The sequence below is a fragment of the Anas acuta genome, chromosome 12, assembly GCF_963932015.1.
Source record: "Anas acuta chromosome 12, bAnaAcu1.1, whole genome shotgun sequence".
Taxonomy (NCBI): Eukaryota; Metazoa; Chordata; class Aves; order Anseriformes; family Anatidae; genus Anas; species Anas acuta.
In genome coordinates this window covers 18,033,259-18,047,210 of record NC_088990.1, presented here as the reverse complement: position 1 = coordinate 18,047,210, position 13,952 = coordinate 18,033,259, and the positions used below count along the sequence as shown (strand labels likewise).

Genomic DNA, 13,952 nt, shown 5'->3' with positions numbered 1-13,952 from the left:
CCTTTTTGGTTTGAGGTTTGTCCCAGCTTATATATTTCATATACTAAAGACTTGTACTATACATTCATCTATTTATGCAATCTAATACACCTTTGTGTTGCAGTAAGTACAGGCATCTTCCTACTGCACAAATTCTGTCTATAAATTTGAGGGTCAAAGAAATTAAAAACTGGAAATGTGGCAGTTGTCTGGTATACTTTTTTTGTGAAATTAAAAATGTGTTATCAACACAGAAACTTTAAAAAAGAACATATGCAGAAAAGACTGTAGTATGTGATGCAGAAAAAACTGTAGAATGTGAAATACACTTATCCAATTTAACTATCAACTCTTTGACTGCTTTTGGAGGAGCTGTCCTTCAACCTCTTAACAGTACTTCAGAAACACTGTTGAAGGTAGATTGTAATTTCAAGCAAACCTTTGGCTGAATACTTTTTTTTCCTTAAGAGCAAACAAGTGAAAAAGTGGCATGCCTTTTAAAGAAAAGATACAGATTTGATAGAGAACTGCTATTCTCTGTCTAGGAAGGAACAGAATTCATATGTTTCAATATCTGTGATGGAAAGTGTACTTAGCTTTTTGCAATATGTCTATTCTGCAGCTCAGTGGTCTTTGAACGCAAGACTATCACAGCCTACAGCGGAGATAGAGAGGAAGGGTATCTTAGCAAGTGATAGTTTTACTTGACAGTCTCAAGAACAGAAAACAGATTGTAATGGGAATATGTTTATACCAAACAGAACATGTTTATACCAAATTCCTAACTTGGTGGCTTAAATTCTGTGAAGTAAATCCTATTTTAATTAATTGAGAAGAAAGAATGCCACCTACTGGTATGTCCCATGCACATTTCTATTTTTATCTGTGACTTTTCTATTATAGCTTTTTAGTGTTTGAGATTTGAGATCATAGTTTGAAGTTTGTATATATATTAAAAAAAAAAAAAAAGTTTTATTTTCTGGTCTTCATGTACCTATTTCTTTTTCCTTGAGACTTTATAAAATCCTCATTGAAAACAGGGCTAGGTCCCCCATGCCTTGTAAAGATTTAAAGTGCAAATCTGAGCAAAAAATCTGCTTTTATGAATCCTGCACCTTTCAAAGATTATATGTATATATTTTAAACTAGTTTTCTAGTAGGAGAGACATTGGATAGAAAGGAAAGCAACAATCACAGGAGCAGATTTGATACAGTAAAGTGCTATTGGATATAAATAATTTATTTGTCTATTTGTTTTATCCATACAATAGGTGTGGAATACAATATCTGAAAAAAGAATTAAGCTTGGAAAATAAGACGGGTCTAAAACTATTTGAAAAATATTAGCGTATGAACAATGCAAGTGGAAGGGGGTTAGAACCATCAAGGTTCAAGGGGCCCTTTAAGCCTAACATTTTGTCTCAAGCTTAGCACTAAGCTCATTTAAATAAAACAATAAAATAGAGGATGTGTTGACTCTTCGCTACCTAGACCTCCAGTAAAATCTCCTTTGCTCTCCTTCTGTATTCACTGAATCAAAAAATTTATAATCACTTTGTTTTTCTGAAGCAATTTGTTTTGTGTTAAGGTGGTATTTCTTAATATGAACGAGTATGTAGTAATCATATATGTTCCAATTATAGAACAAGGACTTAAAGAGCCGAATCCTTCACCTGGAAGGTTCTTACCGATCCAGTAAAGAGGGACTTGTTGCTCAAATGGAAGCAAGGATCACAGAGCTAGAAGAACGTCTTGAAAATGAAGAGAGGTAAAGCTATTTCTGTTAAGATTAAAACATGTATGTTTGTGTATGCTAATATGGCTTCTTGCTAATATTATATCTAATACAACTAATTTGACTTTTTTTCACAAACAACAAAGTGGTTACTCTCTCACGTAAGTGTTGCAGGTTTTCTTTTTGGAAAAAAAAAGCAGACTAGAAATTGCATTAAATTTAAAACTGCACACTGATAATGTTTTTACATACCTCATTATTGTATCAATGTCTGATATCAGTAACAAACTTAGAAATACTAACTATAGTTGAGCATTTTCAGTTGTCACATTCACTTCATTGTTTAATCTTGGAGGAATATATTCTTTATCTAAATATTGCAAGGCATCAGTAAATTAAAGCAACGGTCATGAGTGTTTATTTAACTCCTATAATATTGCTAAGAAGTTATCTTGGCAGGATTGGAAGTATTTCAGCTTCTTTTCTTACAAGGTTGTCCGCTGTTTGTTTTTCCAGGGATAGGGCTAATTTCCAACTAAATAACCGCAGACTTGAGAGAAAAGTGAAGGAGTTAATGTTGCAAGTAGATGATGAACATCTCTCATTGACTGACCAAAAGGACCAGGTAGAGGGAAAGACTAATATGCTACTAGGAATAATATCAGATATTTGCATAAATCATCATATGTACAAGATATTTCAGAAGAATATAGGTAGATACTGATTATTCTGTTCTTTATGAAGTTCCATTTAATGAGATATGCAGTTTCCATTGTCATCATGTTTTTTTGCCTAGTACTAAGTTACTAATTTCTAAGATTATGAAAATGAAGCACTTACAGAAGCAATACTGTAATTGTTTTAAGAAATTAAGCCAATAGCAGTCAGTATATGATCTGTACGTGATAGGATGCAATATAAATATTATATGATATTGTTTATTTATATTTATAAATTCTATATTGTAACCATAAAATTTTGTTTAAAGAAAGAAGCTATTTATTATTACATACAGTCTCTAAGTATTATGTATATAGAGATATTCTCATAGCAAAGTGTTGTGCCATTTCTGTGGTCTTTGTTGATTCATTGCTTAAAACATATTTTGTTTCAGTGTTTGAGTCAAGTAGTAAATATCATGCCTAGAGAACGAACAGTGTGTTTCAAAAAGCAGACATCTGTTGTGGGAACAATCTTGTAAAATTCTCTGGGCTTAAAATTCTATATTTCTTTATAGTATTTGTCTGGTAAAGTTGCTTGGCCATCTTGCTGTTTTACTCTATCACAGCAATATTTGCTTGTTATTTTTTCGTAATACAAACAAACAAAAACTATCCCATCAAAACTTTTCTCAGTTTAATGTTGGCTTTTGAATATTTCTGAAGCATATTATTACAGTGTCATTACACTGGCAAAGCTGTGTCTTTATTCTCCCTCTCATAGATGCTGGAAGAATAAAATTCCTTTATTAAAATAGTCCTCTAATCAGCTGACATGTAAATATTTCAGTTGAGTTTGCGTTTGAAAGCAATGAAACGTCAAGTTGAAGAAGCTGAAGAAGAAATAGACAGACTGGAAAGTGCTAAAAAGAAACTTCAGAGAGAACTGGAAGAGCAACTAGACATAAATGAACAATTGCAAGGACAACTTAATGCTGCAAAGAAGGAACTAAGGTAGGATGATTTGGCAGACAGTACAATTTGTGTTACTTGCTACTTGATCTCTTGCTCCGTTAGTCCCTGAGCAGGAGGCTTCCTGTAACAGACCTCAAGTTTGTTACAAGCAGACAGAGTTTGAGGCAGAGCTGTGAAACTCTTCCATGTTTCCTTATCCTATGGACTTTCTCCAGTTCCTTTCAGGGTCTGTCTGCTGTATAGTCACTGAGGCATGGGATAAAAAGTAGAAAAAAGTAGTAGGACTTTGCACTCCTGTCATTTGTAGTGACAAAAATTTCCTGCTGATGTTTGGGAGGAAGAGCTATCTTGTGTTTAGTTTTCTTCAGGCATCACTGAACACTGCCATGTGCAAAGTGTACAGTTTCCCCTAGCTGTGAGTTTAGTTAGACTTGCTTGAAAATATGATTGACTGATCTTCATTCTCTTGCATGTTTCTTTTTATGTAAGACATGGTCTATGTTAAACTGCCTTTATAAAAGCACAAGTCTCTGACATCCTTTAAAAAAAGCAAACACTACCTGTCAATGATATATGCTTTGCAAAAGTGCTCTACATACAGATGTGCAGTTTAATAGCACAGGTGTGTATTTTTGTTTCAGTAGACGAAAGAAGTCACCAAGTAAAATGCTGACTGATTTTGATGATGATGATGATGATGATGAGTTCAGCACGGATGGCGATAGTCTCTGTGAAGTGCCTTCAGGAAATAACTTTTCAAAAGATGATGACACAATAAACTAAACTATTGAATCTATGATTTCTTGAAACTGGTGGAAGAATAACCTAAATTATCAAGAAACTGAATATTCTAGAAGCCAAATGCCATAAAGGGATGTAAGACCTGCAAATTTAATGTTTCCATTCATACTGTGCCATTTTCTTATTTAGATATCCTCTGTTTATTATAGAAAACAGGATTGCATTATAAAACAGCTATAAAACTTGGTTATATATAACTACTACTGAAAACACGGGGATAATGTTTCACATTGGAAATGTGATTTTGCTAAAATTTGGTTTAAGTAAAGAGCCATTTGAAAGTAATTTAAAATTAGCTTGTAGTTATTAAAATATTTTCCCCTAAAATTAAAGAAGCCACGGACAATTGTTTAGTAATTGTAAGTACAAAGGAATGATGTATAGAATGTAAATATTTTAAATCTGATCTTTTTATTGACTACTTTAGTACTACTTTGTAAAGCTTCAAAAATTATATAAATCAGTTTCATATGTAAAATATCTAAATGTATACTGAATATTGTATTTGGGTTTTAACAAAACAAAAAGAAAAAGAATATATTTTTGTGCATTACAGAGCAGATTCACTGTTCCTGAGCCAGGAAGTACATTCTAATTTTAAAAACAGTGCAAGTTTTATTGTGTATGTGTTAAGATCAAGTGCTAATTCTGCCTGTTGACTTTAAAGGGGCCATCACATGTGCATGACAAGTGAGGCTTGCCTACTACTTTCTTGTAAGCTGTCTGGGAAGCTTTCTGTCCATATGAGGGAGGGATGAGAATGAAGTCAGTTACTACTTGGCATTTTTCATTTCCTGAAATGGACTCCATGCTGCAAGGGGCGCACAGGACTGTAGGCCTGCTCATTTGAGGGCACGAGGACAGGCTAATCTTAAAGTCTCTGAGGAGTCCTACAAAAGAAATTGCATCCAGGAAACAAAAGTGTGTAATCTGATTTTTCTTTCTAACCTGTACTTGAGCATCTGTTTGTAATGTAATGCAATGTATGGCCATGTATGCAGATACATATTAGTATTTCAATTTATAGAAATATCTGCATTTTGGATGATCCATCTGTTGAACAAACTGTGGGAAATTAAAAAAGAAAAAAAGCATCGCAGATTTAATTTTAAAAGTGCTTTCCATTTTATTGCTAAAAATATTTTTGTTGTTTATCTTACATCATTTTTGCTCCTTTGCAAAATATAATTTTAAGGAAAGGCACTGCGATGTTATTTTATTAATAAACCATAGATATGTTCCCTCTTGTTATTAGTATTTGTCCCCAGTTACATATAACTGAACACTTTTTCAGTGAATGTGCCCACTACTAGTTATTGTAACTATAAAAATATTTAACCTGGAGTTCCTGGGAGCTTCCATTACTCCCACAGCAGTATCTACTGAAGAGGACAAATTTAACTGCTCTGAAAGTAAGGCGGATAACCTTGCTTAAGGCAAAAGTTCTGACAATGGAGCATCCATTTTCATATGATTATGTGAAATGAAACTCCTGCCTGGCAGATCAGAAATATATTAATACACAGCAGATTACAGACTCTGTTGCCATATAATTCCCTTCAAATTGATTTTGATGGATTGAGATATATGGGAACTAACAGGAACTGAGTAGTTATGATCGTGTAATTTTGCTGCAGTATCAGCTTTACTATTTTGGCAAGGTCAAAACAGCTCTTCTTCCAGGAAGATCTGCACTATACTGTATTGACAATCATTGTATAACCTGCTGTGATTTATTTTATGTTTCATTAACATGTTTGTGTAGACTTAGCTTTAATCAACTGATTCCAATGTTCAGTTCTGTTCTGGTACTCTGTCCTAATGTTCATAGATAACTATTATTTCAAACCACTGGGAGAAAATCACATAATATTGCAGCTACCTCCAGTTACACTAAACTGTAAAAGAAAAATTCACTTCAAATAAAGAGTAAGACAGCTCCTGCTGTTCTTTGTATGGTGCATTTAGCTCAATATGACAACTGAATTTCATATGGAAGATGTGTAAGTTTAAAATAGAACAAGAATATAATTATCTGAGAAACAGTAATGCTCTTGAAAGGGTTTCAGGAGAGATCCTGCCTGTTACACCTTGCCACTCCCTGTTATGTCATCATCAAAAGAACTGTCCTTTGCTTTTTCCTTTAGACTTGGAAATGGCATTTCCTCTAATGATATGACTAAAGTCAAAGAAAATTTTAAAACATTGGAAAGGGAATTTCAACTCATTCACAAAAAAAAAATAAAAATATCTCTTGTTATGTTTCAATACATGATGCTCTCTGACGTGGATCACATTGGTAATTTGGGCTGGTTTATTTAAAGAGTCTTTCCAAGGAAGTCAGACAATCCTACTGTATTCTGTTCTGGAAGTTATGCTTTGTCACCTCTGTATTTGAAGTGCCTTTTTTTACTTGTCAGATCATTTGTTACCAAAATGCAACTACCATCATCCATTCACTGACCTGCATTTTGTGTATGATAAACATTGTAGCTATGGTCAGGACAGGGTCTTGATCTTGATTGCTACAAAAAGTATTAGTTATAGTTCAAGGAAGTGTGTTTTATTCAGTTCATCTCATGGCAGTTTTTGATCAAAATCATCAAGGCTCTTGAACCATACAAGCTGGAAATAGGAGAATATGTGAAGAACCATGGATTTGAAACAGTTCCTAGAACACTGTACAACATCAGAGCTTTTGGTGTATTACAAAATAATTACTTGAATTATTAGCTGTAGAGGCCTTTCATTTTCTTTGACAATACCATAGTATCTTATAACGAACAGACCTAAGCCTGATCATTTTTGATGTGAACCTAACTTGATGCCTGATACAGTGAATACTTCTCTTTCAAGTGTAAGTAATCTGTGATGAGCGTTGCACATTGTGTCCTCTGTGGAATGAATGGCCTTTCATATCCCACTGAGATTATGACTACTAGTATGTGGTGAGAGAGAAACCTTCTATAAAAATATTTCCTCCCATTAAAGTTCTATTCCGCCTGCATGAATTCTGGATGTTGGACTATGGTAGGCCTAGAAAAGCATGAGGCTCTACTTTTGTAGTTTGGAGAATAGTTGACTTCTACAGGAGTGTTTTTTTTGTTTTAAGTCACTAGAATTTAACACCTGCTCCAAGACCTTTCAGTGGCAATTGATATACAATGCAAAATATGTAAATGCAAAACCAAAGAAGCAAACAAAATTATTCTGCCCTCCACAAACTTTTCACTCGCTATCCAAGTAATGAAATCAAGGGTATTCTTCATGTGTAATGGATTTTTAGTGCCTTCGAATTTGGAAGTCATCTCTTTTCGTTAAAGAATTAAGGTTTTTCTGAGATTGTCTCTTTTTCTTGTATGGAAAAAGAAAAAGGAAAAAGTCTTCTTCCTCATGCTGTCCTCTGTACCTGCTTTCCTGCGTCTCACCTGGTTTAAGGAAAACCCTATACTGTACAAATACTTTCATAATTCAACATTATTAGTTGCTTTTGGTTGTTCAATTATCAGGCAGTCGTCTGTCCTGTACAATCTCCCAATGATGAGACTATAACTTGTTGATTAATCTGCCTTATTCTTCTGATTTATACTCATTCTTTTCAACTTCCTTTTTTCCTAGATAAATAATCTGTTCTGATTTACAACTGATTTTCTAAACTATTCCAAAAGCCATGTGCATTCCTCATTTTTTACAGACCAGCTGTATGCTTTGCTGAGTGAACTACGCAGTGCAATAGTTCCAGTGTTTTGGCCTTTTCTGCTTTACACAACATATTTCAGTAATTAAATGTTGATGCTTTTAGCTTATTGAAGCTTTTTTGATCCTGTGACTGAAGCAACACATTTCAGCTGCTTCATTTCTACCAACTGCAGCTATCAAGTAACACTGCCGAATATTCAAAGACTTTGCTGAAAGAGCAACATTCTGTAGAGATTGTTGGGGTTTTACACATTTAAGTTGTTCTTATTTGTAAAAGGGGCTGATTAGGTAATATGTTTGACCTACCGACCCAACTGTGATATAGTGGGGAAAACTTGTTTGTTATTTCAAAACTTATTCCTGAGAACTGGGTTATTGAGAAAAAGATACAGAAATGTTAACAGGAAGGTTTTTAATAGTAGATGTTTTTCTCTTAATGTGTAAGAAAGGAAGCACTTAGGAGAAGAAAGGGAGTAAATTTCAACAGACAAGGTCAAGGGCAGTAGCAAACTGGGCTCACCTACCTCCACAGAAGTGTGACAGCTCTTTACTGCTTAGTACCAGTGCACTTCATGTGAGGTCAGCAAGGGTCTGAGTGCATTGTGTAAGAGGAAACATCCAATCTTTTCTCTACTTCTAACAACAATTTGCTGTTTTATTCAGATTCTGAAGCTTTATGACGTTAGCAGAAAAACAGGCAAGGAAAAAAAAAAAGAGTTAAATTCTGAGCACAGGTGGATGATGAAAGTTTAAGGTCTCCAAGTTGCCAACAGGAAACCGTAGGAACACTTACAGGCAAGTGCAGAGAAGGGACTCACTACAGGTAATGAGTTTTTTCTATGCTTTCTCTACACTTCTCTTTCTTCAGCAGCTTTGTGAATAATGATATAGCTATGTAACCCCATATATATATATATATACATATAGATATATACATTTGCTAGTATCAAGCAGTTATTTTATTTAGTTGCATGCAATCTGAATAGGATGAAACCTAACAACAGCATAATGTGAAGTAAAGGAGAAAATATAGATGGTGAAAAAGATGCAAGATGCAGTTCTGGTCCGTTGGATTTTGACCTTCCATTTACTCCCCTTAAAAAAAAAAAAGGTACTAGAAATAAATCACTTAAGCCAACGTAAACCAACAGATACCTAACAAGTTGGGATGGATATAAGATTTTATTTCCAGGGAAAACCCTGTGAAGTTTCAAGATTAAGGGACTGTAGGGAGCGTACTGAAGTATCGTTAGGAAATATCTATTTCCTGTATGCCTTTGCAGTAAAGATTCTCAAGAAAGTACAGGTAAGTTGAATGATAGTGCTGAAAACAGAGCAGCATTTTTTTTTTTACCTATGTGTATATTTCTGTGGATTCACTGTTAACAGAGACTGATTAACTGCATACTGCTGTGCAGTGTGGGTATTTCTGCAAAGCAGAACTCCTTCAGACCTTGGGAAGCTGAGGTGCCTGCCGCTGTCAGAAGCACCTAATTTGCACGGCTCTCTTTGTATCTTATCTTTTTTTTTTTTTTCCAAAAAGAAATTGTATGTGTAATTCTGTGCTTTTTCTTGAGTTTGGCTTTTGTTTGAAGATGGATGTGTTTCCTGCTTTGCTTTTCTGGGCAAGGTAAGGAAAGCATTGCTGCCCTTGAAGTGGAAAGAAAAAGGAGACCGTTTGGGACTCAGCCCTCTGAAACTCAGTCTGTGCCAGAAATGAGCATTAACTTTTCTAGAAAGCAGTTCTACTCTGCATATGAGAGTTGAGATGTTGATTAAAAATTCACTTAACAGACCCACAGAGTTAGCTATCCTCAGCTCAGGCTGGCCTTTGTTTTCCTGGGAGATAAGAACTGAGAACTAGAACTCGACTTGAGTGAAGTTGCCAGCATGTGATTTCTGTACTATAGATGAGATTGAGCTTGGTATACTTTTAATTTTGTTGTTCGAGTCTTTTGGTTAAAGTAGAGCAAATCCTGTGTAAGTAAAAAGGACTAATTGCATATACATGTAAACAGCTGTAGCATGCAAAAGCAAATGCACATATACATACTGAAGGCAGAGAGCTAGGTGTGCATCTCTGCGAGTGCTGTATCAGTTGTTTTGGTGCCTGCTTGCAATTCAGTGGCTACTGTCACACTACAGTTAGTATAAATCCTTTCTGGGGAAGAGCACTTTTAGCCAAGGCAGATTCTTGGATATTGTGTATGTAAAAGAGTCCCAACAATCCTCTTCATTTGTCTTTTAAATACTTATCAAAAGGAAAAGAAAGGAAGCTGAACCATCCAGAAAAGACAGCATGGTTTAACAGTTGGGGTGGAACACTGGGAGCCAGGAGGATTTTGGTTTCTAATCCATTCGAGCTGCTGGTTCACTGGTTCACTCTTTGACCTCCTTGTATTTTTGTAAACATGCCTAGAAGATGACACACAACAGTAGACCACCTTGAAAACTTTATACTGTGTTTAGGTTGAAGCTTCATGAATAAAAATATTAGGAGGAAATGCCAAGAATCTTATTGTTCAGTGAATCTGATTTTCCAGCAAATCTGTTTGCTGTGCTGTTTAGCCCTTTGCCCTGCAGACTCTTAAGCTGCAATGCTCCCTAAGTAGGGAACTATATCACTTGCCACAGATTTGAGACTGAAGGTCTTCTTGTGCTGGCTGTGCAATAACCAGCAGGATCTGTGGAATGTCTTTGCTGCAGAGGTAAAGCCCTACGTCTAGATTTCCTTGCTTTACGGGCAGTTTCAAGTTTGTTTTTCTTCAAACAAAAACAAAATGGTTTATTGTGTTACAGGCAGAATGGTTATGAAAAGAGGGAAGGAAAAAAATAAAGTAAGTCTAATAAAATGATGTAAAAGCTGTAACCTTAGCCAACCAAAGCAAGGATGCTTCCTGAATTGAGCTATGTTTACTTTAAACACAGCTCACTGTGCCGTGTTATTTCAGTACATATTGTGTGTGGTATCCAGCTATTTTAAAGATAAGATCAGATTCACAATTCAGATCAAAATATCTCTCCCAGCTGTGAACTTCTTAAGCATTGCTAAGAGTCACAATGGAAGGCTGTGGTCTATGTAGTGCTGTATGACTACAGATAAATATTTGTCAGGACGTCCAAGACAGCCTGAGCCTCCTCAAAAGCTCGAACCTCCTCTAAAGATCAGGAGAACTCATATCATCAGTTCACCTGGCATCCTTTGGCTATGAAACTTTTTCAAATGGACTAAATTTAACAAGCACAGTGGGACAGTGGGATAAGCAGAGAAGAGAAAAGAATGAGTAAGAAATAGGGCCACTACAGCCCCTGCCCGTATGAGGGGAAAGGAGTCTATACAGGTGTGTGCCCAATAAATCTCCTGTATGCATGCTATGGTATACTTAATCAACCACCTTTCCCCTGAATTTCCCCTGCTTCTTGCTAGATTCTCTGCTAAGAAAGTGACCGATAGTGGCATTGGGAAACACCTACTCATTACGCTAGAGTCCTTCATATCCTCTCTGCAGGAGAAATGTAACTAAGTTTGCACATATATAACAGACCAGTTCAATATGCTTACAGACTCAACTATTTGTTTTTAAAATGAGACAGTTGCCATTTAAAGACAAGTATATATCAATAAGTGTGTTTGCAATAGGTTCCATGAAGGCATTGTTTCAAAGACAAAACTGGCTTTTCATCAGACTTGCCCCCATTTCATGGCAGAAATCTTGACTACACGTATAGGATTTTATTTTACTTAGGCTTTTAGCTTGTGTCCACATGTGAAATGAGAGGCAGGCAGTATCTGTGATCCAGCCTGACATCAGAACAGTAGTACTGGAGATGTCCTGATGCGCTGTGGGTGTGGCCTTAAGCACCTACCATTCAGCTTGTTTGAGCAAAATAATGAGCTTTTTGTAGTCATATAACTACCACTTACCTAGCCTCTTCTTGCAATATGTTTGTATTCACCTGGAGGAATTTTACTGCAGAGCTTCAGCAGCACTGTTTCCAAGAAGTCATGTGCTTATGACATAAGCCTCAGGATCCCATATGTAAACTGCAGCATCTGTTGATGTCTGTGTGCCATCAAATGAAGGATATTAGCAGTTTTATTTGAAGGGTAGGGGGTAGTGCAGGTGGCAGAAGGCAAGTGAGCACCTGAAAGCTCAGTGGGGCAGGAAGTCTGCCTAGATTTGTTTTGTAGAGTGTCAGGCCTACCACGCAGGACGAGTAACTCCTGGGTAGAGTAGGTCTACCCACTGAGTAATTAAATAAACCCCTACCTCCTACACCTGCTTAGCCGGGAACATCAGACTGATTTCACAAACTCCTATAAATCTTGCAGTTTTAGTTTTTCTTCTCAAGAGCATAAGGTTACCAACTAGCCACGGGACGTACTGGTGATACCCATGACACAAACTGCAAGTGCACTTTCCCAAAGCATACAGGCAGTGATGTGCTGCTGATCACAACCTGAGTGTGCACAGCTGTTTGCTGCCCCAGACCACCTGTAAGGCCCTTCGAGAACACTCTGCAGCAGTGCAGAGAATCACATAAAAGCAGCACATTTATAGCTCTGATTGGCACTTCATCTAGTCAGTGCAATGGTTCTCATCACATTTATAACTTCTACAAATTTAGAAATAATATGGAGAAAAAAAGGGAGATTGGTACTCATTAACTTTGCTGCTCCTCTGAAACTTTTCATTGCTCAGCAGAGATTGACATTCTTGGCTCTTGAGAAAAATGAAACAAAACGCCACAGAACAGGGAAAGTTTTGATGGAAGTTTTCCAGAGAGAAGTCTTAAACATGGGAACTGCGGTCAAGACTGCAAGATGCTTCAGATGAATTGTTCTCATCAACAAGGAGAGGAGCCATAAACCTCAGAGGAAAGGAAGCTGAGAGTAGGGGAGCACACCCCGCAGGTGGCAGCAGAGAGCAGGCAGTAATAGTCCCAAACGTCCTGCCAATGCAAATCTTAATCCCAGTTTGCAGGTATATTTTAATACATCATGAATTGTGTTTAATGACGTAATGCACTCTCTGTACTGTGACTGTATGCATTTACCAAAATACAGGATTTTGTTGCAAAGAATCTCACTCTTGGATCCGTGATGCTGGTGACCACTACCAGCGGCAGTCATAATTTGCCCAGTGGCACTGCTGCCTTATTTTGTTGCTGACATCCTTCAGTATAATGAGGGTGGTAAAAGTCATCCCTTAGCACTGCTAAGCAGCTAGGAAGTCCTGCTGTGACTGTCATTCCAGATGAGGTATTGCATCCTCTTTGATGACTTCTGTTAATTATGGTCTAATAGTATACACTAGCTCACATGGAGCTGACTGTTATACTCCCTCTGCAAAGAGGGTTCATATATAAATGAACCTAAAGGAGGTCTAGAGAAGCTGAAGTGTATGTTGAAGCTCGGGAAACTTGAGATTGAACTCCAGCCATAGCACAGATTTCTTGCAAGCTGGAGGATATTATTTAATAATCTTCCTTGGATATTTAATATTCTCTTTGGTTATCAATTCTCCACCAATGTAGCACAGGACAGAACAAAGCCAGGCTGCCATTCTGAGAAGTATGCCCTACAGAAAGTGATCTGCTCAACAACAATCCTTTTCAGTAAAGAACTGTAGTCAAAACAGCATTTACAATATTAAGGTGTGTGAAGTGACTAAAGTGAAAAGGGGTGTGATGCTTTCCTATAAAAGTGCTGCTGCTGTAAGAAGTACTCAAATATACTATTGCATCACTAGAACAGATTCACAGAAAACTGATGACAGTCCCGGGTCTGGAGAACTTAATTTGAAGAGCACTTGGATATACTGAACTTGTTCAGCGGTTTGTATTATGTGATGACATTATGTGATGTGAAGGACGGAAAGCACATTGATCAACATCTACTCTACTCTGTCTTGTAACACTGACAAGGAGACAATCACTAGAAGGGAGTAAGGAATGTCAAACAAAACCCTACTTTAGTAGGCTTTACTAAACCTATAGTTCAGAAAGTAAGCTAATTTGTAATGATTAGAAATCCAGGGAAAATATTTGGAGGGAATGGGAAGATAATTAATATCTGTCTCTTGTGGAGTTCTTACATCTCT

The 13,952-nt window shown here is 36.6% G+C and overlaps 1 protein-coding gene across 10 annotated transcripts in view; it reads left to right on the top strand.

Annotated features, from left to right (window-relative positions):
* Positions 1 to 6,419, top strand: part of CGNL1 (cingulin like 1) — a 68,475-nt gene extending 62,056 nt beyond the window's left edge. For 6 of the 10 annotated variants that reach the window (XM_068696227.1, XM_068696225.1, XM_068696230.1 and 3 more), the window contains 4 exons: positions 1,623 to 1,747; positions 2,231 to 2,339; positions 3,224 to 3,387; positions 3,990 to 6,419. In XM_068696227.1, coding sequence (XP_068552328.1) covers positions 1,623 to 1,747; positions 2,231 to 2,339; positions 3,224 to 3,387; positions 3,990 to 4,131 — 540 coding nt within the window. In that variant the 3' untranslated portion in view covers positions 4,132 to 6,419. Of the gene's footprint in view, positions 1 to 1,622; positions 1,748 to 2,230; positions 2,428 to 3,157; positions 3,388 to 3,989 lie in introns of those variants that run through there. The other 4 variants (XM_068696226.1, XM_068696233.1, XM_068696232.1 and 1 more) reach the window with 4 other exon arrangements.
* Positions 6,420 to 13,952: the final 7,533 nt, after the last annotated feature.